Source organism: Phasianus colchicus, chromosome 20 (assembly GCF_987193195.1).
Source record: "Phasianus colchicus chromosome 20, bPhaCol1.hap1.1, whole genome shotgun sequence".
In the NCBI taxonomy this organism is placed as follows: domain Eukaryota; kingdom Metazoa; phylum Chordata; class Aves; order Galliformes; family Phasianidae; genus Phasianus; species Phasianus colchicus.
In genome coordinates, this window is record NC_143455.1 from 6091202 (window position 1) to 6117824 (window position 26623).

The 26623-nt window shown below is 55.8% G+C and overlaps 3 protein-coding genes across 5 annotated transcripts in view; 1 reads left to right on the top strand and 2 right to left on the bottom strand.

The window, feature by feature from the left end:
• Positions 1-148: 148 nt before the first annotated feature.
• TEPSIN (TEPSIN adaptor related protein complex 4 accessory protein) lies at positions 149-4414 on the bottom strand. 2 transcript variants are annotated; one of them, XM_031598901.2, is made up of 13 exons: positions 4291-4399; positions 3916-3988; positions 3752-3843; positions 3572-3665; positions 3364-3431; positions 3165-3243; positions 2780-2851; positions 2467-2673; positions 2193-2367; positions 1839-1952; positions 1604-1682; positions 1333-1467; positions 150-1042 (listed from the first exon to the last, which is right to left on the bottom strand). In XM_031598901.2, the coding sequence occupies exons 1-13, from the start codon at positions 4330-4332 to the stop codon at positions 551-553; spliced, it is 1722 nt and encodes a 573-aa protein (XP_031454761.2). In that variant the 5' UTR covers positions 4333-4399; the 3' UTR covers positions 150-550. The 2 variants fall into 2 exon arrangements, with proteins under 2 accessions (XP_089978323.1, XP_031454761.2); XM_090122197.1 differs by lacking the exon at positions 3916-3988 and having other exon boundaries at positions 149-1042; positions 4291-4414.
• Positions 4415-4708: 294 nt separating this feature from the next.
• NDUFAF8 (NADH:ubiquinone oxidoreductase complex assembly factor 8) lies at positions 4709-5308 on the top strand. Its single transcript, XM_031598905.2, has 3 exons — positions 4709-4849; positions 4925-5035; positions 5114-5308. The coding sequence occupies exons 1-3, from the start codon at positions 4769-4771 to the stop codon at positions 5129-5131; spliced, it is 210 nt and encodes a 69-aa protein (XP_031454765.2). The 5' UTR covers positions 4709-4768; the 3' UTR covers positions 5132-5308.
• A 2-nt stretch (positions 5309-5310) lies between these two features.
• SLC38A10 (solute carrier family 38 member 10) overlaps positions 5311-26623 on the bottom strand; it is a 31008-nt gene continuing 9695 nt past the window's right edge. The window contains exons 7-16 of one of the 2 annotated variants that reach the window (XM_031598895.2): positions 24681-24783; positions 24160-24342; positions 22152-22263; positions 21884-21990; positions 17213-17366; positions 12029-12199; positions 11315-11782; positions 10638-10760; positions 8878-9057; positions 5311-8546 (exon numbers count right to left, since the gene is read on the bottom strand). In XM_031598895.2, the coding sequence (XP_031454755.2) occupies positions 7387-8546; positions 8878-9057; positions 10638-10760; positions 11315-11782; positions 12029-12199; positions 17213-17366; positions 21884-21990; positions 22152-22263; positions 24160-24342; positions 24681-24783 (2761 nt within the window). In that variant the 3' untranslated portion in view covers positions 5311-7386. Of the gene's footprint in view, positions 8550-8877; positions 9058-10637; positions 10761-11314; positions 11783-12028; positions 12200-17212; positions 17367-21883; positions 21991-22151; positions 22264-24159; positions 24343-24680; positions 24784-26623 lie in introns of both variants that reach the window. The other variant, XM_031598894.2, reaches the window with a different exon arrangement.

Consider the following 26623-nt stretch of genomic DNA (forward strand, 5'->3'; position numbering starts at 1 on the left):
TGCGGCCAAAGGGGGTCTGGGTCCAAAGGGGGGGGTCTGGGTCCAAAGGGGGGGGTCTGGGTCCAAAGGGGGGGGTCTGGGTCCAAAGGGGGGGGTCTGGGTCCAAAGGGGGGGGTCTGGGTCCAAAGGGGGGGGCCTCGGTCCGGCACTGTGAGGGCCGAAGCCCCAGCAACCACTCGGAGGCAGCCGCAGGTCCCATCCGCGCTCAGGTTTATTGATGCTTTCCGGCTGCGGCCCTACCAGCATCACCGCAGCGCGACCCCTACAGCTCTGACCCTGCGTCCAACTCAGGGCTTCCCCGGCCCCATGAGTGCAGGGTCTGCAGCACGGACCCCTGCAGGTCAGGCCGGGCCACCTACCTTCCCAGAACGGGAAGACAGTGACAATCTCCTTAAAGCTCTGCCACCGGCCCCATTTCATATTCTATAGCTCCCTGGCAGCACCCAGGCGCAGCCCCATTGCCTTAGCCTCCGTAGGGCTGCTTGTTAGCAAGAAGCCCACGCTGAGCCCCACAGCCATCGCCTGCAGCCCCGCAGGATCTCGGGAGCAGCTATACGTTGAGGAAGGAGAAGGCTGAGGGCTCTGTGTCGCTTGGATCGGGCACGGTGTCATCCTGGGGCTGTGGCAACGTCCGCAGCTCCGCAGGCAGTGAGCACGGGGCGAGCGCTGTGCCCGGCGGTGCCAGCAGCTCCATGCCAGCAAACAGGGACAGGCTGCGGGGGGGCGCTGCCGTCGTGCCCACATCCCCCACCAACCTGCTCGCTGCCTCCTGTCTGTGTGGGACAGGCACTGCCGTGGGGCCGGGCTGCTCCCAGGGCTCTGCTTCCAATCCCGGCTCTGTCCCCGCAGCTGGTGCAGTGCTGGGGAGCGTGGGTGCACTCAGGGGCTGGAGGATGCTCTCATCGGGTAAGGGCGGGATGTCCGTCAGCAGGTCCCCAGTGCATGGGGCTGAGCCCTCAGCGACAGTAGATGGAGCTGAGCGCGGGCGTGAGGTTTTGGGGGACGGGCGGCCTCTGCATAGAGCCTCAAACTGCCGCAGGATCTGGGAGGAGAGGTGAAAAAGGGTACAGCAAGCATTAGCAGGGCTTGGCCCCAGCATCTTCCCCCAGGGACCCATGACCTGGGCATCAGTGCCTGCTGCCACCCTCAGGGCAGAAGGGTCTGCAGGCTCTGGGAGCAGCAGTACAATTCTGGGACACAATTACTGCCCATTCGTTACGCACAGAACAGACTCCATAGGTTGGTAGCAAGGGGTGCCCCCAGGGACAGGGTAACAAGCCGCAGAGAGCACCGCCATCTGGGGAGGAGTCATAGGGATGTCCCAAGAGTCACCTTGGTTGCTCGGTTGGCCACAGGGCCAGGGCTGCCTTGGCTGAGCTGCTGCAGTTGCTGTCGTGTTCCTGCAAAGATCTGGTCCAGAGCCAGCAGGTCGGAGCACATGAGGGATGAGATGGCGCTCATGGATCGCTGTAGGGAGACAAGAGCTGAGCAGGGCAGCAGGCACCAAAATCTCCAAGCTTGGCAGAGCTGCTTCCCTTGTCCCTCCTGAGCCTGCAGCCCCCCATGGCAGATCCAAACCAGCAGCAGCCCTGTGGGCACTCACCATGCGGACATTGTCACTGGGGTCCTCCAGGGCCCGACTGAGCAGCTCCAGCACCACCTCGCAGTTCAGCAGCCCACACCTGGCACAGGGACAGTGGTTATGGACACATGCAGCACCCCACAAGCACTCTGGCCCTGTAGCCAGGGCCAACAGAGCAAGTGGGGTTCACGCTGCCCCACCAAGCCCACACCACAGAAACCCACACTCCCCGAGAGCATCCACCTTGGGCACTTACTCCTTGAGAAAGTGCTGTGCCTCCTCCCTGGTCAGGAAGACCCTGGCACCCTGGGTCAGTGCTGACACCAGGCTCACCTCCCTCAGGCAATCACCCAGGCTGTCAGCATCCACCCTGTGCGGGGAAAGCACAATGATGAGGACAGCCCTGCTCCCTCCTATGCATGCAGTGTCCCTGCAATCAGCTCTGACTGAGGGCTACCCAGACCAGAAGGACAAACGCCCCCAGAGGAACAGAGCCTGTCAGCTCCAGGAGATGGAAAATACAGTATGGAAAAAAAGGCACCGTGCAGATGGAGGAACCATCTCAAAAGAACTCAGAGCAATAGAAGTGTGCCTTGTTCCCCATTCTTACCTCTCAGCCCCGCTCACCAGCTCCCGGCTGGCCCCAGAGTGACTGTCGCTGCCTGATTTGCTGTAGGTGTCTGAGGTGCGGCTCAGGTCACCATTCTCCTGCGAGGAGTTCTGGGAGCTGTGCCCACTGTCTGCCTCCTCCCAGCCGCCCCCTGCCAGCCCTGGCTGGTGGCTCACTGCAAGGACAGCAACAGCAAACCAGGGAGTGACCCAGAAGGAGACCAAACCACCCCAAAACACAGTGGGGTGGACAGCTCAGGTAGTGGGAGACACACCTCGGGCAACATGAGCTGTAGTGGCTGCTGGTGGATTGGTTGAGCTGGCCAGGCTCCTGGCAGGAGAAGGAGCTGTCACAGGCTGGTAGGCATCCTCATGTAGCTCCCCACAGTGAGACTGGGGTCCCTCCGGTGAGGGAAGCACAGCATTGGCCACCGCTTCAGCTGCTCGCTGGATGGTGCTGAGCAGGGCTTCACCTGCTGAGGCTGGAAAAGAGCCTTGGGAAGCTGAGAGTCTGGCCCAAGGTCTCCGGGGGGCAGCACCCAAGAAGGGTGAGGGCAATGCCCAGCAAGAGTTTCAGACGGCACTTACCAGAGCCGCCTCTCTCGCTGCTGAAGCCAAATCCTTGCATGGAGCTGCAGGGACTGGATTTGGAACCCATGCCTAGGGGTGGTACAAGGCACAGTCAGAAAGAGCAGAGGCATTTTGGGTCTCCCCTCACTGCTGTTCCTCCCCCAGAAAGCACAGCAGAGCCTTTAACTGCATAGAGGAGACGGGAGCCAGAGCACTTGAAGAGAACACTTATGGCAGCCTGTGTCTCTGTTTACCTGGGTACAATTCTCTGTCCAACACAATAATCTCAGCCTGTAACAGGCAGAGCTGTGGGACATCAGCTCCAGTGCACCAGCAAGCAGTAAGACGGGGCCAGACCACAGCAAGGCACTGGAGCTGGGGGTACAGCACAGCCTGCACTTACCTGCAGGAGGCAGGGGACGGGCAGGCAGTGTGGTAACCGTTGGGAGCAGAGCATCCGAGAAGAGAAAGCTGGCCAAGTCCTGCCAGGACAGAGGGACGCTTGAGCAGAGAGAGCTGGGAAGCACCAGGCACAGGGAGTGGGAGCTGCTCCAGCCTCCACTGCAGTGCCCAGGCACAGAGGTAACGGGGCCAACACTCACCTGCGCAGCAGCTCGGACCTTCTGGTTCAAGCTGTTGCCGTGGAGGGGGTCTGGGGGCCCAGTGAATGCTGCAAGGCATGAGGATGGGCAGGCTGGGGCTGAACCCAGCCTTGGCCAGGGCAGAAGCTGCACCAGGCTGTTCTGTAGAGCCATAGAGCACCAACACAGAGCCCCTCCCTGCCCCCTGCCCTACTCTTCACCCCATTACCTGCAGCCTCCCGAATGAAGGCAGCGTTCCTCCTCAGCTGCAGAAGGAACTGGGGTGAACCCTGGGCACACGTGTGCTGCAGGATCTTCAGCACCTGACAGGGTGTTGGGGGTCCAACATTGGGGTGAAGTGTCCACTCCACAGCTCCACCACTGCCCCCAGCCCGCAGCAATGCCATACCTTCAGCTTGACGTGGCAGGAGCCGCTGCGCAGCCGGCCCAGCAGGAACTCCAGCAGGCACTGGCTGCTGCCTGCCGACTCACGAGAGATCTCTGGGCCACGTGTTAGGGGTGGATCTCACACCATCGCCAGCCCCCCCCGGCCCCAGCTCCCCCAAAGGATACTGCTGATCTCCTCCAGCACGAACCCGGGGCACGGCCCCTCCTCGTCCGCAGTGCCACGCAGCAGCACCGGCAGCTGAGGGTGGGAATGGTGAGGGCTGCCTACGGAACCCCACCACCCCACCACCCCCCAGGGGATAACTGGTGACGTCACGTCCCCGCGGTGACGTCAGGCCCCTCTTGGTGACGTCACGTCACCTGCCGGTGAAGGCCTCACGGTGCCAAGAGCCGGGCCCGGCGGCGGTTGGGCAAAGGAGACCCGGCGCAGGGATAGGTGAGGGGTGCGGCGATGACATCACGACGGGCGAAGTGACGTCACGCCCCCAGGCAGCCCCCCCCCCTCCCTCCGGCCGCCCCCCACCCCAGCACGGCCCGTACCCGGCTCAGGAAGCACAACCGGTCCCGCAACGGCACCGCCATGACAGTCCGACTCAGACCCTGCCCGGTCCCAATGTGGCCTCAAACTTCCGCCTTCCGGAAAACGCATCGCACCAATGGGAGTGCAAAGCTCACCAGATTCACCAATCAGCAGTCAGGAAGGGCGGAGTTCCGGGCGGAAGCAGCCTCCGAGGCTGACGCCGGCAGCAAAGGGGCGGGAGACAGGAAGTAAACAAGTGGCCTCTTCGCCAATCAGAGCTACCTCTGGCGAGCGACCAATCAGAAGCTGGTCAGGAGGCGGGTCTGTGCGCAACCAATCTACGCCATCAGTCGCCCACTCTAGCCAATCCGAGCAAGCAGAGCACTGACAGACGCGGCGCTCCCCCTATCAAGACGCCGAAGAGGCGGGCACGTGGGTAAGCAGGCCGGGCGGCCAACAGCTCTTCCGCCATCATGGCGGCGCCCATCGTGTGAGGCGATGTCGGGCCGAGGCGTTTGGCTCCGGGCTCGAGCGCGGCTGCGGCGCTTCCCCGCGCTGCTGGCGGGCTGCGGGGAGCAGGTGGGGCCGGGCCGGGAGCGTTCTCGGTGACCCAGACACCTCGGTGAGCCCGGTTCTTTCCTTTCCCGGCTTTAGGCCTCCGCTTACGGGCGCTGCGTGGCCGCGGCCTCCGCTGGGAGCGCGGAGCTACGGCGGGACGTCTGCCTGCGGGAGTTCCACGCTCTGCGGGAGTGCTTCGCCCGCGCGGTAGGCCCGGGGAGCTGCCTCAGAGGGGCTCGGGTGGGGAGAGGACCGGCAGCAGCGCTCACTCGGTTCCCTCTGCAGGCGGCGGCGGCCAAGTGATTGAGGTGCCAGAGGTGACAGCGGCGACTGCAGCTGCAGCGCGGGGGAGTGGAGCTCGGGGTTGGCCGGCGTTATGGCCCCGGCCCCAGGCTCCTTCCCCCCCCCACGCAGAAGCTTTTCCCCGCTCAGCAGTGCCTGTGTGGGATCCGCAGCCCGTTTATTAAAAAATTAAAATCAGATACAGATGCTTCAGCTTATTTTATTGATCTACACAGCTCAGGCTCCCACCAGCCCCTCCAGACCCGGTGCAAACGGTCCCTGGCAAGGAGAGGCCACGCAGGGACTCTGCTGTCCCTCCTGGCTTGCTGGGGAATGTCAGAGCATCTTTGGTCCTTTGTGTTCACGGAGACGACGCCGACAAATCCATAACGCCACAGAGACGGTCAGCAACAAATCCACATCACCAAATCCACAGCACCACCGCAGGGCAGGAGCACGTCCTCGTCCTGCGGGATGGGAGAGCCTGGCGTGGACCCAGCACACAGCAAGGTGTGAGAAGGGAGGCTCCTCCTCCTATAGAAAAGCAGCTGAGCGCTGCAGGGGATGACAAGCCACGCTGCAGGCTCTCACACTGAGAAATGTGCTCGGGAGCCCCTGCCTTGCCCAGTCCCTGCTGTGCAGGGCTCCTGGGTTTGTGCTTTAAGACAGCGCGATGGAGAAGCTCACTTGTACGATGAAGCCCTGAGGGTTAAGGCTACGGCAGTCACAAGGAGACGCACAGGGAAGCGGCGTGGGAGGTCCTGGTGAAGAAGTGGGGCTGAGTCGCAGCTGTTGCTCTGTGTCTCTTTAACTCAAGGACGTCCTTCAAGCAACAGGCACACATCCAGGCACACAGCAGTCTTTGGCTGCTGGAGCAGACGTGAGCAGTGCAGCCAAGGCCCAGTTACAGAACAGTGTGGCTGTCCTACAGGCCTGGTGACGCCCTGTCTCTGGCTCCAGGAGGTCCCACTAGACACAAACTCAACGAGGCTAGTTTACCAAAGACACTTTTGAGATACTGATATAAAAACCACCACAGTGATGAGGTCTGTAGACTCCAGGCTGGGAAACGTCAGCCGTTCTAGTGTGAGCTTTGGGATTTGATTTCTTACATTCTCAAGTCAGGATGTAAAAATAAAAAACAATGGGATGAACCACTGTCTGGGAGCCTGCAACAAACCAGAGCTCTTCCTTTCTCATAAAATACATTTTTAGGGGCAGAGTACTGACATCTATGGACGTAAAACACAGCATGGAACAAGGCTGGGAAGAACACAAAAAACAAACAGCTCCATCGAGTTACAGAGAAGAGGTAGGTATGCTTGAGCCAAGCCCCTCGAATCTGCCCTTTTAAGCCACGTGTTTTGTTCCTTAATTAGTTGCCTCTTGCAGACAAATCAAGCTGGAGAGGGGGCGGTCTGCAGCCCCTGGGTTGAGCTTTGAAATGCACTTTGGACTGAAGAAGTCAAGCTTGAAAGCAGAGATGAGAGTGCGAGCATCCAGAGAGGGTGAAGAGAGAGCAGAGCTCATCATTATTGCTAGTGTGTGGCCAACCAATTAAATCCCTGGGAGTAGAGGCAGCACAACAGCAGCAGTTGTGCCCGTTTAAGGCAGCATTTCTACTAAACTAGGTCCCTAAACCACAACTATCTCCTAAACATGCAAGACTAACAGCTCCCATTTCAAGAGAAACACCAAAGCAATTAGCTAAGCCTGTCCTCAACTCAATCTGCCTTGGTGCTGCTCCAGAGCGAAACCCTTCACGAGTCAGGCATCTCTCCCCAGTTCTGCTCCTGCAGACCCAGACCCCTGCCCCAGAGTCCTCGGTGGAGGAATCCAGAAAAGCCTCTCCAAGCAGGCAGGGGAACCTCATGGACAGACACCTTGGCTCTGAAGGGAGGGGAGCTGAGAGCTGGAGGGAGAAGGCAATTTGATATGAACAAGATGTTGAAAACAGCCCCTGAAAGCTGGCAGGGAACCAACTTCAATGGCAACCTCTGAAAGCCAGAGGACAGTTTTGCTTTCACGGTTGTCACCTCAGCTCTCTGCAGGCACACAGGGGAGGTGTGACGCTGCAGGGACTCCAGGAGCCCACACAGCACTTGTAGCTCCAGAAGACCCCGCGGATCACACGCTGCATCCAACAACACACAGCTGGCTCGGTGACTGCTGCCTGAGCAGCAAACAGCCAGAGAACTGCAGCCTCCCCTGCAGAGCCTGCCAGCCTCACACCCGTGGCCAACACCCTGAGCCACCCACGGCGCACGGCCACCCTCTCACATGCTCCCATCTGCCTCTGTCATCTGCTTGATCTGCCGGCTGTGGACCACCTGCTGTGCTCCCTCTGCCACTTGGTTCAGGCGTGTCTCCAGAGCGCTGCGCAGGTCGTTCACTTTCACATCTGGAAGGGGGTTGAGGCCAATGAAGACCCCCGCCCCCTGCGCAGCTTCCTCCTCCTCCTCCTGGCGAGGCAGCAGGTCCCGCCTCCTTCGTCGCAGGTCCAGGTCCACCTGCAGTTTCAGGTCCCGGTTCGGTTTGATGTCATGATCCTGTTTTTGTTCCCCTGGGATTGCCGCTCCTTTCTCCAGCTTTTGGGCAGCAGCGTTCTCAGGGCTCGGTTTCTTCTCAGCACCATTTACCAGCCCTCCAACCACACGCCTCTGCTTGGCCTGGAGCTCTTCCTGAGGGTCCTGGGCCACATCCACCACTCTCTCCTGAGGATCCTCTTCCTTCACCTGCCTTTTGCTGGCCAGGTCCCCCCGTGAGGCTGGCTGCTGTTTATCAGTCCCTTCAGCATCTGCAGCTCTCGGATGTTCCCGTAGGTGCTGCTCACTCCCTGCCATGTTCCGTTTATTCAAGGAGTCCAGTGCAACTGCCAGGTCTTTGGGCTCCACCTGACTCACTGCTTTGGCTTTAAGGTCTATTCCCGAGTCTCTTTCCAGACTCTTTCCTGCTACTCCCTGAACCTTGGCAGCCCCCAGCTGTTCTCTTTGGATAGGAACTGTAGCTACTTCCACAGCTTTCAGGGAATTCTCGTGGATGTCTCTTCCAGCTTTGGCTTCATGACCTCCTCCTGCATCCTCAGCCAAGGGCTTCTTTTCTAGGTGGTTTCTGGCTGCTGGAACACGCTGGGCATCTCCGTGAAGGGGATCCCAGTTCTCTGCGGCATTTCTAACAGCTCTGTCAATCTCCTGTTGTGGCACCTTCCTCTCCTTGGGAGGAACCCCAGGAATCTCACGCCTGTGCCCAGCCTCCTCCAGCCTTCCTGCCGTTACCCTGCGCTGCTCAGCTGACTCAGCAGGCTGCCTGCCTGCGCCCGGCACGGGGTGCTCCGGTGGCTCTTTACCGAGTGGCTTTGCAGCAGCTTCTTGCTTAGCTCCTAGGCTCTCTTCCTCCTTACTCTTGGAGAGAGGCACAGCAGGCTCCTGTTGCATTTCTGCTGCAGAAGAAAAACTGACATGTACAACCCTTTTTTCTTACAGAAAGCAATAGGTTCCCTGCTCCCACCATGTTGTACACAACATGAGACTGAAGAATGAGATCACCACCAAGGGGCAGGTGGGGAAACAGGGTGAGACATGAGCAGCAGCATTATCTCTGCACAGAGGATCCCCACCTTGGAGCTCAAACACAGTCAGGAATGGCTTGCTGTAGACCAAATTTTGCCATGTGCTGGAAGGACCTGGATCTCTCCCAGTCTGATTTTGGAGCTGCTCTGAGCAATGACCAGCTCTCAGAGGGCACATGCTCTCCAGTGGTTTCCTTACCTTGTTTTGGCTTTTCCTCTCCTCCCTCTTCCTGTCTTTGCTGGTGGATCTCCTTGTGTTGCTCTTCAATCACAGCCAGCAGCTTTGCCTGCTGGTCAAGTAGCTGCTTTTGCTGCACCTGCTGTTCTTTGATCACCTGCAGCAGCATGGCATGATCAAGCATTTTTGCCTGCTCTGCTTCTAGAAACAGAAAAAAGAAAAAAATCCATGACTCCAAATCCTCACTTCTCACCTCTCAGCGCTGGAGGGACTGCAGTGGCTTTCTTCAGTGGGAAAGTCCTGGTCTGCAAATGCTGCTGGACAAGCCAGCCCCCAGCCCTCCAGAACAGGAAACGCCATGGCATGACCCTGCACAGCTCTGACTGTGGGCATTGCAAAGATCACATCCCATGTGGCAGCAGGGAGCCAGCAGCCTGCATGCAGCTCCAGGGCAGGCTGCAAGCACAACACCAGCCAGCAGCTCCAAGCACTGGGACTGGGAATCCTGCCCACCAGCGAGATCCCACGGAGTGAGTTACACAAAGCAGAGCCCAGCTCAGGCCAAGCAGCAGTGACTCAGGTTGATTCACTCGCTGTGAGCTCCACAACACGCACAAAATGGTCCCAGTGCTGCACTGCTGCTGCTCTCCTCTCAGGAGCCACTGGATGTATCCCATCTGCAGAGCACGAGTGTGTGGCACTCGCCTCCTGCACCAGCCAACAGCTTTTTCCCCAAACTCGAGGTGTTTCTCAACCATTACGCCCCAAAGGAAATAATGTCAAAATTAATAGCCTGTAAAACGCCATCTAAATTAAAACGGGATGCTGCTCACGTTAATCCCTTCCCAGCACAGCCGCCTACCCCTGTCCTGCTAATCACCCACAAAGTGATTACGGAGAAGTATTTCCAGTTCACGTTACAGTGCTATTAGCAGAGGGCCTCCGGAATTCCCCTCTCACTGCGCTGCAGAATGTCGGGCTGCGGGGGGAGCGCGGCCTTTCAGAGCACAATTGACTCCTCACGATCTGTTTATTTTTCGCACTTGGTTCAAAATAAACAATGAAAGCATTTCTGCCATCTCCCCTTCCGAGCCTGCCGGTCCCAGCGCAGCATGGGAACAGTTGGGTTGAGAGCAGGCAAAGGTTTAACACCAAATCAAAGCGTTTCTGGCCGAGAGCTTCGCAAACACACGGAGCTCCGTGTTTGTGTGGCACACCTCTTCCCCGCAAACAAAGGCTGCGCTGCCTCCCAGCTCCCCTTTGATGTCGGGAAGCAGACCTCAGCCAGGGCTTGGGCTGGGCTCTAACAGGCACTCTTCATCAAAACATCAACAGTCATAAAAGCAAAGCACTCGGGCTCACCCCGCCGAGGGCAGCGCAGCCCCGGGGTCACAGCGCGGTGCCAGGTGGGCACGCGGCCCCACAGAGGGGGCACCCCGGGCTCCCCACCCTGCAGGGCACCCAGCTCTGCCCGTGTTTTGCAGAATCCAAACGGCCTTACCCTGGCCGTGCTCGGATCGAGTCAGGGCTGCTGGCACTGGAGCAGGAAGGCAGAGAGCAGCCGTGACTCACGGCCTCGCGCCGGCCTCACCGTGCCAGGGACTCCAGCAGTAACGTGCCAACCTCCGCCGGAGGCGTCAGCTGCAGACAGGCACTAATTGCTGCCGTCGCCGAGGTGACTCTGGCCCGAAGCTATGTGCTCAGCAGAGCCAGGCCTGGCAGGGCTGGCACGTTTCTCCTGCAGAGGAATCTTGCACTGGCAGCCCACGTCCTGCACTCACCCTCCAGCTTGTTCTCTGCATTCTCTGCTTGCTTGTCCTCGCCATTCCGGCTCTCCCTCTGCTCCAGCTGCTGGGGCTGAGCTGGCTCCACGCGCTCTGGGAGGGGCAGCTCTGGCTTCTCACCTGCAGATGAACAAACCAACAGGTGCTGGCATCGGGGAGGAGCTCACGGTTCAATACAGTGACTCTGCGTTGTCCCTGCCCGTGCCAGCACAGTTTATATTCAACCTGATGACTGCAAGGGAAGTAATAAAAAAAAAAATATATTTAACAATCTTATAGACTCGTGGCAGCGAGCCAGTGCTAACTACCTCAGCCAATTAAAATGCACAAATGGCTCTAAGTCACTTTCAGATGGGCACTTAGCAATGTGTTACCTGTCAAGATCTCCCAGCTCCGCATCCCCAGTGAGTTGGGAGACGCACGGGAACAGCGCAGCACCTGACATTTAGCAGGCTGGCAAACAACTGTTTGACAGATATTACAGTAGCTGTCAAAGCCACCAGATTCCTCCTTTCTGCCAGCAGCTGCTGAAGGGGCTGTGCATGCTCATGCGCTCATCTTGTGAAATTAGAAGGAAACACCAGGCTGGAGGATGGAGCAAGGACGCTGCCCGGTCACCGGGGGCACATTACGGGACCAGAGGATTTGTTCAGAGCCACGCGGAGGGAGCTTACCAGGATCTGCTTCCTTCTCCAGGGATCTGACCACCTCCTCCGCCTTCCTGGGGAACTGCAGCTTCGTTTTCTCCCCATCACCCGCAGCCTCAGCATTCTTCTCACCGGCCAGCACGGCAGCTCGAGCCTTGGCATCCGGCGCTGCTCTGCCTGGCTCCTGCTCTTTGTATGGCGGCCAGCCATCCTTCGGCAGGCTCACCTGCGGGGCGTTCTTCAGATTCTTTACAGGTTTCTCAGTCCCTCCCCGCGCTCGGTTCTCAGCGATCGCTTCTTTCCCTTGTGCCTCTTTCTGGGGATGCAGCTCAGCTGGCTCATGCGGCGCTGCCTTCGGTGCGTTTCCTTCGTCTCCTCCGAGCGCCTGCTTGTTCTCAACAGAGTCCTCGCGCTCCCTCCCCATGTCCACCACCACTTCGTCGTGTGGGACAGGTGGCTCATGGCGATGTGCTTCCCCCATGGGCAGGGCGATGCCTAAAGCATACAGCAGCAGGGTCAGGGCTTGGCTGCCCCGTGCCAGTGGGCTTACGGTGTATGTGGCCGTGCCTGGGTACCCACTGCCCCCCGCATCTGCTCCCTCATTAATAGGCTGCATTCATAACCAGCCCCAAGAGCATCATACAGCGCACCATCTTCAGCCCACGAGGCAACCAGCAGAGATCAGAACCTTTACCCAAAGCAGTCCCAGAGCTGACGGCCCTTCCCCACATCCCTCCTTACCTTGGTCGGGCCGGTCCAGCTGCACTTTCTCCTCTGGCTTTCCTCTCTCCTCGTCTCTCTCGGGTACCTCCATGGGCACTTTGATTTGTGGCTGCTCCATCTCCTCCTTCTCATCCAGCAGCTTTGGTTTATGGCGGTCATCCTCCGCCTCCTCCACCGCCGGGTTCTGCTCTGGAAACACAGCACTGTTAGTGGAAGGGGTTACGCACAGCCGCACCGACGAGCCCCCGACAGCACCCAGGTGGTTGCTGTGCCCACAGCAGTCCTGCTCCACGTGGCAGCTCTATTTCCCCCAGCGCCAGCGAAGCGGGTCCAGGGCTTTGTTCTGCTCCCTGCTCCTTCCCCCAGTGCAGCAGTGCAGAGCAAGAGCTGCTGCGAGCCCGAGCCGCCAGATGGTAGCATCCTCCTGGGCTGCCCGCTGCAGGGCTGTGAGCATAGGGGACCTGGGGGCCCAGCACAGCCCCCAGCACCCGCCCATGCTGGGAGAACACGGCAGAGCAGCTCCGTTTTGTTATGTATTCCTTTCAAGTTTCGTATTGGTACAAGAGCGTTTTCCCAGCCCTGCCGTTCCCCTGGAAGAGGAGGGAAGACAGCAGCAGGTTTTGGGGAGCAGAATGGAAAGATCGTGAGGACAAAGCCCCAGGGGATGTGGGGGCCTGGGGGAAGGATCAAAGTGTCAGGAGAGACGGCGCTGGGACCCTGGAGCACACTGCTCCCTAGGTCAGAAGCAGAGGAGGAAACAGAATTGTTTCCCAGCGCTGAAGTTGAACTGCAGTTTTTTCCATCCAACAAACTGAAGAAAAAAAAAAAATCATCTTCTGTAACAAAAAAAATTCCCAAGTCTCCCCCCCTCCTTTTTGCCCTCCCCCATGCAATTTCCTTTGGGGAATTAATTCTATAAACATCTTTCAATTTTCTCCTCCCCCTCCACAGGGCTGGTGCGATTTATTACAAGATGAACTCATGGGAAAGAAGTGATTGCCACAACTTCAGCTGCGTGGGCCTTACCCAAGCCGGGGAAGAAAAAGGCCAAATCCTGGCCCAGAAGGAGCTGTGCCAAAAGCGCGCAGGGCTCAGCCAGAAACCTGGAGTCCTTGGCCCTGAGTTCCGCCCCGGCCACGTTCTGCAGCGAGGGTGGGAGAAAAGGATGTGGGTGTTCTGAGAAACCGCAGCTGATCCTAAGGGTCTGCCTCCACGGAGGGGCTCCCCAGGGCTCAGTGGTCAGGGCAGGATGCTCCATGCAGGACGGCGCAGAGAGCAGGGGCTGGTGCCCACTGCTGGACGTGTGCCCTGGGAAGCAGCAGGATGCAGAGCCGTGCAGGGAGGTGCTCGGCGCTGCTCCCACTGATGTTCCCAGCGAAACCCTGGCCCAGCAGCAAAATATTATTGACTCTCTTGGAGGAAAGGCATCGTTCATTGGCTGGCGGAGCGCGGAGATTGCTGTGTACGGGGGAAACTGCGTTGTGGATGAAATCAGAGCTGCAGAACGCTGGAAATGCAGAAGGAAATCACAACCAGGGATAGCCATAATGCAATAGGATGTTTGAGGGGAAAAAAGAAAAAAACAGGAAAATCTGGGAAGAGAAAGAAGCTGTGCACGCTAAGGGGAAGCAGAGGAGTTAAGGCAGAGCGGGCGCAGTGCCTGCAGCCCGTAGTGCCATGCCCAGTGTGCTACAGCAGGTGGAAGCAGCCCCGTGGCTGCAGCAGCTCCGTCGTAAATCAGGAGAGGGCTCCCACGGTCCGTGCTCTGAAAACAATGCGGGGAAAAGCAGAAAGAAAAACAAAACACAAACAAAACCCAAAGTCTCCATGCCATAATAAGACAAAGTTGCCTCTAAGCCGTCATTTGCTCAGCAGGAAACAAAATTAAGTTCATCATCAGGGCGTGAATTAACGACCTCTCACGCTGCATGGAAATCTACGAGGGGCTGTATGTGGTTTGCAGAGAACAATTTTGCTCAGGATGTGTAATAATCACTCTAACTGTCTAGTCGCCCTTCAGGTCCCTTTGGAGAGCGTTACAGTAATGCTGTGCCTCTTAATGTTTTATGAGCGGCGTTGGACTTTACAGGCAAAGGCTGAGAGGCTATAAAAGCTCCTCAGCTTACAGCAACACGCCCGGCCCCGCGCAGGGCTCACCCGCAGCACAGCTCCACTCACACTCACGGACGTGGGGGGGCTGCTGGGGCTTTCTGCAGCTGATTTGTGAGCGCGTGTGCGCGCCGATGTGTTGTGGTTTGCCAGCAGCCTCTCCAGGCTGCAATAAAATTTCATGATTAGCAGCCTAAAAGCTTCCCTTCCCCCTGCTCCTGCTTCGGATGGGAGCAGCAGTCCCAGAAAGGCATTAAATCCCTCCTCACGTGGTTTTCACGGCGCTCTTGTCCACCGAAGCAGTGACCATGTTGGGTCGTGCCCCCATGCATCCTATACACATCCTGCTTGGGGACAGCACGAGGAGATGGGGAGCAGCACCTCATGGTGACACCGGCACTGGGACACAGCCTGCTTGAACTTCAGCCCAGCAAAAAGGAGCAGCCCCATTTTAAAAGTGGATAATAGGAGAAAAGTGGGGATGGGAGCAAGCCGGCCCCCCAGAACACACTGAGCCCGGGGGGAAGGAATGGAGCGGGGCCACCCTGCACAGCCTGGAGCACACAGGAGCCCCCAGGCACACAGGCACCGAGCCCCGGCCAAGCGGCGCCCAGGAGAGCTTCCCCCTGATGGCTGAAACGGTGACAGATTTCACAAGGTTATCAAATAGCATCCCTGAAATTAGTTCACAGTTGTCTCCTGACGCACCAGCAGTAAAAACGAACCCAAATTACAGGAGGCTGATAGTTCCTTTTCTGTGTCACAGGCACTATTAAAAGCTCGCTCGCACAAAGCACCGGGGAGAGCTGCAGCAGCATCAAGCTGTTCCTACAGCGATTAGGGGCTGTGCATAATCCATGGCTTGCACATGTTCAGGGCCACTCCAGCAAACAACGCAGCCATTGCCACTGGTGGAGCTGCAGCGGGATGGGCTCTTTTTGAGGTCAATGCAAAGCATCCAAGAGGGCAACCCGGTGCCACCCGCACCCATGGGGTATGGGATGCGTGGGGCTCGTGGTGCAGTGGGGAAAGGGTGCATTGCATCACGGCGTGAATCAGGGCTTTGTTACCAACATTGCACAAGGCGAGAGGCAGAGAGCGAAGCAGCAGCAGTGGAGTAAGGAGCTGAAAAATATTACAAAATCTTAATCCGCCCCATGAGACCCTCTAGGGTGCTTTCAAATACAGAGAGAAATTGCCTAATTAGCTTTTTTTTTTTTCCTTTTTTTTTTTTTTCCCTCCTAATGGATAATTGCCTTCATGAGCTTCCACAGGCAGCTTAGCAACCTTTTACCATCCGTGCACACGCTGCATGGTGCAGCTGAACGCTTCTGAAAGGGGTTTTATACCTTTCCCGAAGAGCTGCTGACAGTAAACCTCAAGCAATACAGGCTGGGGCTGTAATGGGCACTTGGGTGTCGTTAGTAAAAACACTATTCAGAGCTCGCCGGTCAATACGTGTTCACATAAAAGGGCAATGTTCTAATATTCATAATCCCAGGGCCCACAGGGCAGGGCTTTAATGAAAGTCTGCACAGTTCTGGGCTGCTCAACATCAAAGGAGCCCATAAAGCTCCCCCTGCACTCTGACAGCAGCAGGCAGACGGCGCGCGGCCGTGGCTCCTGGATGAGGACAGGCAGAGCTGTGCGTCCCCAGCGCTGGGGCACCGTGCTGCCAGGTCCTGGGAGGGAATTCTTTACCCACGGTCCTAGTGCTGCTGCCCTGAGAAGTGCTGGTCCCCATCCCTGGAGGCGCCCGAGGCCATAGATGGGCAGGTGGAGGACGGCCCATGGCATGGCTTTTGGGACTCAGTGATCTTTAAGGTCCCTTCCAAGCCAACCATGCCATGGTTGTGATTCTCTGACACAACCCAGCAGCCAGTCCCAGGCAGTGCAGACACTGCCGAGCTTGGAGCAGTGTGGGTACAGCAGGGCACCACGTAACCACTGAGCGCAGCTCCCCACAATGCTTCACATGGGGAAGAAGTGGTAAAGAGAACAAGCAGCTCCAGCGGACACCGTCCTTTATGGGACTTCTTTTATCCTCCCTGCCACAAGCACGCGTGTCATTAGCGACTCCTCCTGAAACGAGCAGCTGTTCTTTGGCCATTACTGCTCCAAAATTAACCGAGACGGAAGAATTCAATCGCATCCCTCCTCCCAGCCCTGCTGAGTGAGCACGATTAAGGGATTGAGAGCATCTTTTGCTCAGAGTTCACGGGCAGCACAGCGCCTGGGAAGGCGTACGCATCTCGGGTGAGCTGTGAGAGCAGAGGCAGAAAACCCCTCAGCTGCCAGGGACGCAGCGACCCAGGAGTGAATGTTATCGCGGCAGCACCGCTGTCGGAGACGCTCAGAGCTGCTCAGCAGGAACCCAGCCAACAACAGGGAGGGAGGATAAGCTCCAGAAGAGACAGCCCTTCTCTCGCTTCCGTTCTCAATCTCGGCGAGGATATTTCAAGGCCCCCAAAGAACAAAAAGCTTGAGCAGAATGGAGCAAAAAATAAAATAAAGAAACAGGACGCAGGCACAGAGGAGGGGCAGCACGGGGTCAGGAGACACCTGCTCGTGGTGGCCTTGCGAGGCCAGCCTGCAGCTGGGGAAGGGAGGTTCGGCTGTAATTCCATCAACGGCCATGGTAAACAAATAATAAATAACGTGGACCCGTAAACAGAGCTGAGGCATAATCAAGGGCTTTGTCAGAGCTAAATCTGAGTCCAAATTTACAACCTCACAACCAAAAAAAGTCAGTGCCTGTAAATTTACATACCTTTGAGTGCAGTGAATGGCTTGTTACAGGGAGCACGATGTGCTGGCAGCATGCTGGGAGCAGCCCTGGTCAGCCAGCACCAGGCTGTCCTTGGGCAGTACTGGTCACCTCGTAAGGACATCCACGTTCTGTTCCCACAAAAGGACCTCAGCCCTGCACCCTGCCTGTCCTTCCCAAAGGGACCACAGGAGCTCCCAGCCGGCACTCCAGGAAGCACAGCCTTCCTGGGCAAAACCTGCAGGGAGCTGCCTGGGAATTACCCAGTGCTAACAACAGGCAGAGCTGGGAGCAGGGCTGGAAGCACGACTCAAGCAGCCACATACCTGGGAGTTTGACAGCATCCTGGTCGATCCTGTCCTCCTCTCTCTCGAGATGCTCCATGCCCACCACTTCGGTCTTCACTGGTGTGTCCTCAGTGGCAGACAAGGTGGTGTAGGTGCTGATGATCAGCATTCCCAGGCCAATCCACAGGATGATCTGCAATGGGCAGCAGCTCCGGTTAGCATGGCAAAGCAATTGACACTGCACAGTGTTCTGCATGCAAACAGTGTTTCCGAACAACTCAAAGCTCAGTGCAATTACCCATAGCAATAAGGGAGAGTTGAGGAGAAATGGAAGAGGTGAAAAAGGAAACAGTCGCTCTTGGCAGAGGTTTGCTTGTATTTGGATGGAGAGAAACAAAACAACAGTTTCAGATGCTGGTAGCTGTTGTAAAAGACAACCTCAGTATCAGAAGGGTTCAAGAAGAGGCGGACAGGGCATCAGAATAGAAAAATGCACATGGTGGACAGGAGTCCAGCTGCACAGGAACACTGCCTGGCACTTTGAGCAGCTACAGTACAACACTGCACAGTCAGCTCTGGCTGAGAGCAGAGGTGCCTGACCTGCTCACAGGCCAGAAGGTTTACCTGGGAACTGTTTAAAAATTCTTATCTATGAAAGCAAGATGTCCATGCACAATCCTGTGGCTAATGCTCCATGAATGGGGTAGAAGCTAGGAAGAAGTTGCTAAAAAGTAACTCAGAAAGCTGAGATCAAAGAGAAGAAATACAGCAAGACAGAACCTGGATCCTGTGAGGGGAAGGACTCTATAAAGAATTTATCTAACTCACAAAGGGTTCATCCCTGCCTTACTCCCCAGAATCCTCATCCTGCAGCATGTACACCACACTTAACAAGAGGCACAACAAGAGGATGCAGCTCAGCGTGAGAAAAAGCAGAAACAGCCACTGGGGAACGTGAACACAACAGGAGCTGCTACGGGCTACCGGAGGAGGGAGAAGTTGGGAAATAAAAGGGGGAACCCACAATAGAAAGGTGAAGTCCAAAGGGAGAGATGGGGCCGGCACTGGGCTCCCTATTGCTGCAGAAGTGGGGTCAGCCCCCAGGAGACGCCTTCGGAAGGAAAAGGGATCAGCAGCACAGCCAGGGAGCAGAGGGCACATCTTAGAGGAGCTGCAAAGGAAACAGAAGCAAGGTCTGCTCCCGGCCCTGTGCACAAAGAGCAGACATCCTGCAGGCTGGGAGCAGCAGGCAGGTCCCTGCCCTCCGCTTCCCCCCCCCGCACGACCCACAGCCCTGGCAGCAATGCGGCTGTGCCGGCGTCCTCCAGAAACAACAGCAGAGAGGAAGAGCATTTTCACAAAGAGGATGTATTCTGGTGCCACAGGAACTGAGAGCCGTGTGGGAGAAAAGGGAAACTGTAGGAAACGGCTGAAATCACTACTGGTTTTAAAAGGGTTTTTGTTGTTTCTTATCTTAGTAGGGAACCACAGGCTTGAATGTTGTGGATTTAAACCCCTCTGATTGTTCAACATTTAGAGTTCATCTGGGAGCTTCCCAGGCCACCCCACACCTCTGTCCTCACCCAGCCCAAGAATGCTACAGACCCAAGTGGAGGTCTGTAATTCAGCTCCATTCCACCGAGATACCTACAGTGTGCAAAAAAAAATAACAGGGAGGGAGTTGGTGCTCAAGGGACCATCAGGGCCAACCTCTGGCAGTCACAGGAACAGCAGCACGGGCTGCAGGGACTCAGTGGTGTCTCGAGGAAGAGCAGAGGCAGAAACCACACAACACATTTGGGGTGGAGAAAGTGGAAGAAGGAGAGGGGCAGCATGCAGAGCGGCTCTGAGCCAGCAGCTGTTCCCACAGGGGGAATCTCCTCCACCCCTCTGAGAGGGGAACCTGGGAGCCACTGAAGGGCTTCTGGACTCAGACTCTGTGCAGGAGGTACATCCCTCTGGCCATAGCCTCCTCCTGCTCGCAGCTCAGCACACCAAGCACCCATCTCCCGAGAGCAGCACTGGGGCCTGGCCAGGAACTTGGAAAAGGAAGTTTACGCATCCGTTTCCTCTGCTGCTTGCTTTCTCTTGGCCGTGCTTCCTCCCAGAAGAGAGCTTGAACTTCGTACAGAGGTGTCATTAGCTCAAAGCATCTCCTCTGACCACGCCTGAGCCAGCAGCACAAAGCAAGAGCCGCGTTTGCCTCAAGTGACGACACCTCCTGAGCCGTGTTGTTTTGGACACCGAGCACTGAGGGACGGTGTAAGCGCAAAGGAATGCAGAGCTGTTCCCTCCCCGGCTCCTCCACCATGACAGCAACGCACAGCACTGACCCAAAGCAGAGAGGGAAACGTCCCACCATGCAGCAGTGAGCACTGCCTGACCCAAGCAAACCCTGCAGCTCCTCTTCCCTAAGCAGGACAGCAGCAGCACGGCCTCCCAAGGAGGGGCCTCTCAGACACACGCCTGTGTCAACACTGAGAAACCAACACCTTCCTGCTGGAAGTTCAAAGCTGTGTTTACAGACCTGAGCACGACCTTCAGCAGTGTTCTGCCAATCCTCCCCAGGGCAGCGGGACACGGAGCTGTGCCGTCACAGGAACTTGCTGCAAGGAAGGGGATGCTCTTCCCCAGCTCACCCACAGCCCCACAGGGCTCACTCCGAGTTTTAACTCCCCTGCCTTGTTGTCACTGCTCTCTCCAGTAGCACGCCATGCTCAGGCTGATCCCAGCTGCAGCCTAACCTGCATGTTGGCTGTGACAATTCACAGCTGGGTGGCAGAAGCCAATGTCTGGGACTGCCTGCTTGCCCCGCAGCCCTCGTGGTTGCTTTCTGTGTTGTATCATACCCTAAGTTGGCATCACCTTCCCAGCTCTGCAAAACCCAACTCCAGAGCTGCCAGCTGCTCCATGCTGGACCTCGCTGGAAGCCAGAGGTGGCCCAACACACATGGAAGAAATACTGCAAGAGTTCAGACAACCCGAGCGAGTCAAAGAGCTGGATTTGAGACCTGCTGCTTTGGAAACATGTTCAGAAGGGTGCAGGTGGGGAGGCAGAACACGTACGTGTGTTGTTCAGGCAGGGAAAAGTGAGGAGGGACAGCTCTGCCCAGGGCAGCTCCTTCTCCCCCCGGACTGCCACTTTTCACAGGAGCACATTTTGATGGAGTGCAGCGCCTGGATCAAAGGAAGCAGGAATGAAGGAGGAGACCAAAGAAAGAGCTACGGGGAATGAATAAATGAGTCTCTGCAGAAGGCCTGGAGGGACAAGGAGAGGGTTGGGCCCCGGTCTCAGCTCTCAGAGCTGAGGCACGGAGTGCTATGCAGCTGAGCGCGTTCCTGAGGACAGGTGTGCCCTTGCTGCAGCACTTCAGAGCATCGGTCAAAGCAAGTATGCAAACTTGACAGGCCATGGATCATTCAAGAGAAGACTGGACAGCTTGCTAGCAGCCCCCTCAAATGCCAGGGTAACCCGGGGGCTGATGCTTCAGATAAGCCCTTATTCCTCTGTGGGATTTTTGCAGGACAAATATCTCCAGTCCTGTGAGCAGCATTTCAGGTCACGCATTGTGAGCACCCCAGCGTTCAACTGCAGGCAGCTGAGAGTCGCCTTGGGCAGCCAGTGAGTTCAGCACACCCTGAGTGCAGTTTCAAGGCACTGCAGAGAAACGTTCTGGCTCGGCCGGAATAGAAAGCAATACTTGAAAGTGCTCTTTGTTTCCCTGAAAAATCCAGGCTGGCATTCAGACTCCTGCTTGGGGTTTCAGTCAAAGAAGTTAGGACCAAAGTGTCAGAATTCAGAGGGAAAGCTGGAAAGTTGGACCATTTCCTTGTGTCAGAGAAAGCACGGGGAAAGGAAAAAAAGCACCCCGCTTAAAAGCTTCACATACGTTTGCAAACCCACAAGTCATTAAACTCAGAAAAAGCCATTAGTTCTGTAGGACCCACAGAAATTCTTGCTCTCCCTCTGCTGACTCCGCAGTTTGTCGAAAACCTTATTCCCAGATCAGTGCTGTCGTGACTGGTGATGCTGGAGCACAGGCCTGATAAAAGGCCATGGATTCGGTCATTGTTAGAAAAAAAACAAAGCATGTTAATTTTGACCCCATAAAAGCGCAGTACTTGCAGAACCAGAGAGATCAAGCCCAGCAAAGAGCCACTTTGTTTCAGTCCCCGAGGAGGCCAATTCAAACTGGAGCAAAAGGAAAAGCTCAACTTTTAATAGCCTCTGAACGACCCCAATCTTTTAAAGATCAATTCCTGAAGCAACACCTCTACGTGTGTGTTCCCTTTTATTATTATTTTGGTTGAGACCAGAGAGCTGTAGGTCAGCAGCAAGAACCACATCGCTGAGAAGCCCTGTTTATTTTACCCAGCCCAGGTAGACTGAGATGTAAGGTTTTATAGGCTGCCTGGATTCCCCAGTCTGTGGATACAGAACCTGAAGCCCATCAGAAGGCAGACTGGAGGCAGCATTTTATGCAGCAAATGAAAGCTTTGCTTGCTGCTTAGAGGGATATAAAGAGCCTCTGTGCAAAATGGGGCAACCATGCACTGAGCCAGCCCTGTGAGCTCTGAGCAGAACGGTCCCACCTGCGATAAGCGGCTACAGCAGGGAGCACTGAGCAGCTGCCCTCCTGCAGCCACATTAATGCTGTTCCCAGGCTCTGCAGAGGGCTTAGGGGAATGTCAAGCAGCATCATCACTGACCTGTGAACAAAGTGCATTCTTGTGGATCTTCTTGTAAATAAGAGCTGGGCAGATGAAACAAATCAGGCTTCCCATCGTAGCACCTGTCAGGCCCAGGACCGTTTCCACTGGCAAAGAAGAACAAGAGGAGTCAGCAGAGCTGTTCTCTTCCAGAATCACGAGCACAGCAGCCCTTTGCAGCTGCCTGCAGTATGAGCCAGGCCATCCTACCCAGCAGAGCCAGGAAGAATGAGCACTGAGCAGCCCTTTCCCCAAATCCCTCACTCACCATTAGGGATCATGATGCCTCCTATCATGGTTCCAAACACGACAGCCAGCGTCAGGGCTTTAAAGCGAAGTGGGGGCATGTAACCCCCAGCAGCAAAGGTGCCATCTTTTTGCTGGAAGAGAAAAGGTAGGAAGGGGAGAGAATGAACTGAGCCCCTTTTGCACACCTGCACAATTGAGGCAATCACCCCTCAGGCTCTGCCAGTGGGGTAAAAGGAGCCAGGCAGACTGAACAGGGGCAGTTTCATCACCTCAGCACTGTGATCTCTGCAGTGATGGGGTGGGGGGGGCAGCTAGATGTAGTTGATATGCAACTGCATCTGAACCTTCAAAACAAGACTGACAGGAGGCACACAGCCAAAGCTGCTGTTTTCATCCTGCCCCAAATGTGAACTGCACAGCTGTATCCGAATCCTTCTGCCAGTGATGCTGCTGTAAGTGGCCCCAAGGCCAAGGGCATGAGAAACAGGCGCAGCTGAGAAGGCAGGAGGGAGAGCAGGCACTGGGAAGAGCTCTGGTTTTGCTGCACTGAGGCATCCCCAGCACCTCCGGGAGCAGGGCTATTCCCACCGCGTTGCAGTGTGTGGGCCGGCTCCTCCGACGTGACGGAAGACACTCCAGCTGGGCTGCAGAGGATGAGCAGAGCTGCGGGGGAGCTGCTGATGCTGGAGGGTTTCCAGATGCCCTCCATTTCCCGTCCCAGCCCACGTTCCCCAAGCAGGAGGTGTGGAAAGCACAGGATGCCACGGACCCACGTGCCCCTGAAAGCCAGCGGGTCCCCATGCTCCTGGGCACGCAGATGGGACACAAAAGCAAAGTGACACAATTGGAGCCCAGGGGAGAAGTGAGGCTTCCCCAGCACTTCCAGCCCTCCACGTCCGCTGCCTCGCTCCAATAGCCTTCCCCCATCCCCAGATTCTCCCAACGTGAGAAAAGAGCCGGGGGCTTCTCACAGGGAGAAGTGGCAGGATTTAGAGCTATAAATTGCTCGAGTTTTATTTCCTGCCCTAAGAGGTTTCTATTTATGCAGATACACAAAGGCCTCAGAACATTCCCACAATCTCTTACTGTTATTTACTGAATACCATCGGCATGCTTAGTGCCGTACAATACACAGAGGAGAACACGCTACTGCCACAAGGGACTCACAGTCTAAATCAGACAGACCAACTATAGTCACAGCGGCTGTCTGAAGATCTGACCCTGGGAAAGGTGAACGTGTGGGAGAGGGCTGTGCTGCACTGCAGCTCCATGCTGTGTCGGCACCACGCGGCCGGGGAGACACTGAGAAGGGGACATTTGAACCCCAAGAGGAGAAGGCTGTGTTCAGGGAGCTACTGACAAGGTGGGAAGATGGGAATTATAGTATAAGAGCAGGAATGAGCACAGGCACACAGAAGAAATGAGGCTAGGCTCTGAGGCCAGGAACAGAAGCTTGAGCTAAATGCAAAGTGAGATTGAGTTGGCCAGCAAAAGAATGCCAGCTGGAGCAGCAGGAAATAAGGAGGCTCCTCTGTTTCCAAAAGCACTTTTCTCCTTCTTTGCGAGGGAGAAAACCACCTCAGCTCTGAACTGTGGAACACTTCTATGTGAGAGCAGAGCAGGGAAGCAGCAGCCACGTGAGCTGGGGGGCAGCAGAGCAGGGCAGGCCCCCGGCTCACAGCCCTAACACTGCTGCCCACGGGATTCCTCTGCAGGGAGGACAGGAAACTCAAAGCACCACGGATTAACCATTCAGTAGAGCAGAATGTACAGGCTGCCATCAGCCTCCTGCTGTGCCCAGCAGGCACTTGACCTGCAGTGGGAGCTGAGCATTTGTCCCTCCAGGCAGCAGTACCCACCCACCAGTCAGAAACGTGCCATTGTAATGCAGTCCCACAGAACCGAGGCACAACTGCAGCCCAGGTCAGCAGCCAACAGAATAAGCCAAACAGTCACAGGAGCCCTTCAACAAGCAAGTTTCCAAAGCGCACACCAAGGCAGCTCCTGGCCACACGAGAGGGTCTTACCTGCTGCTCAAAGAGAAGGGTGTTCAGCGCCTGCCTGCATGGGAGAATCATCATCGGGAACCCCACAGCTACCGACATCATGAATCCCACTCGGATCATCTCCGTCACAAGGTTGGAAGGGAAGTTCATGAGGACGTTCCCAGCAATGGCTTCGGTGTAGCTCACGTAGCCAAAGAAGCCCACCTGTCCGGCGGGAGGGGAGGTGAGCAGGGGAGGTTGGACTCCAAAGCACACGCACAGCTGCTCTCTGCAAAAGGGTGGGGGGCAATGACTGCCCAGGAGTGAGGATGTGCCAAGGATGGAGTGTGGGGCCACCTCCATAGGGAACCTTCTGGAAGCCCTGGCTGCAACACCCCCCAGAGCTGAGGCATCCTTCCCCATTTCGTTTTGCTTTCAGCAAAGTATCTTTGAGAATAAATACAGATAAAGAGAAACCAGCCCCATCTGGAAACAAATCATCGCCCCCGCTGCCCCTCCAGAGTGTGACTTCTGGCAAGGAAAGAGAAGGGGAAGTTTCTTACCGTAATGTAAAAGGTGGTGACCACGTTTAGGGAAGAAGCAAAGATGGAGCTCATGATTTTAACGGACGGCTCATCCAAGCTATCATAGGTAGGCAAGACCTGACTGTTGAAAAGGGTAAATTATTTGAGGAAAGTTTCTAGAAAGAGGAAAAAAAAAAAAAAAAGAACTCGAGTGCATTCCCTGCCTCAGCCCAGCAGCAAAGCCTCCCTGACACCTTCCCCCTATGGAGCATAAACACTCGCCGCTATTCCACAATTTACACTGCTAAAGCCAAGAGATTGCAGAACACTCATAACTCTAAGTGTTGCAAAAATATTCCTGCTCTCCCCACCCCACCACGTGGAGCTGAACGTGTGATGTAAACATTTTGGTTCAAAAGTGTTGCAAAATTAATGGCCGTTTGCTCCACTGAGCACCAGTGGCACCAGGCCAGGCAGTGCACTGAGATTATTGTTCTTGGAGCCCTCAGCACTGATAATTAAAGTAACGCAGTGTTTACAAAGTAAAAGCAGGAAGAAGGTTAGAGCATCACAGTGTCTAAACAAAAAGTTAAACAAACAGAACTAAATGCAGTGCCTGTCATATTTCGGTGCTGCTGTTAGAGCTCAGTTTGTAGCAAGTTGGGAGTGCTGACTGCATGGGATTTGGGGTACTTACAGATTTGGAAAGCTCATGGAATGTACTTTCTGACATCAGATGCATATTTTAGCAATTCATTAACGTCTGGTTATTTGAATTCAAGTGGCTACATCCGGGCTTCATGTTACTGAAGTAATCAAGAGGAGGGGGAGCACCCTGTGAGATGGAAGGGGGTATCCCCAGCTCCAGTGGGCAAAAAGCCACGAACAGAGAGTGTGTCAAGCAGAGGAGCAAAATCCTTAACCCTTAATCCCTGAACTTCAAAGGGCTCTGCACGAAGTGAGCTGAGCATCCACATGAGGAGCCAAGCATACCCCTCTGCTGCAGGGACTGCCTCATACAGCTGCCTGCAGGGACTGATGCTCACAGGGGCAGTGAGCACTGATTTGTCCTATCCCCACTTTCAGCAGAATAACCACTGGCAGAAATAAGGGGTTTCCTCCTGCAGAGCCCTCCTGACCCCCCACCCCAGGGCTTGGTGTCACAAGGAGCCCTGAGTCCTCCTGTTCCACCCTCAGCCCCAAAGCAGATTTCCATGCTGCACACCTGTGGAGCAGTGACCCACTTTGTGAGCTCTGCAGCAACAGGCCAGCTTCTAAAAGAGCCAACGGGTTCAAACTTCCAAGTAAATTAAGGTCAGCTTTCCAAGGTACAATAATACTGCCTTTATTTTTCCTTACCGTATGCATGCTGCATTTACATGCTGAAGGAGAAGGAGCTTTGTTTCAAGTCACAATTACGTATTTTTTAAAAGGTGATTGAAAGGTTCAGCAAAATCAAACCTGATCCAGCTGAGAATACTCTTATAAGGACTGCCTGGGCTGGGGCAGCACATTGCCCCAACCCTTGGAAAAAACACACTGCTTTTGGTTTAGCTTGCCACGTAAGTGCAGTGATGGAGTCTATATTTAGGTATGTGCACACTGGTCCAGACCAAATGATTTCCCTGCGTTTCCAACTCCCAGCAGTACTGTGCTGGGTACTGTGTGGGTACTACCACATAAAAACAAAAGAAATTACAAAAATTCTAAAATACAAACTGGGTATACAAACAAGAATACAGCTCCCCTCGCCAGTTGTAATGGAGACATTATCAGCAAGGCTGGAACGTGCTCGGGTGGGGACCAAGCTGCCAAGAGAGCCCATAAGTGGAAAAAGATGATTTGGATCGTGTGTGTGGGTGTAAACACAGCAGTCTGAACAAATTTTATCTGTCACATTCATTTGCTGTTGGCATGCTACCCGTTTGCTAGAACTACAGGGGGGAAAGCCCAGCTCTGCCAGCCTTCCAAATGAGGATGGT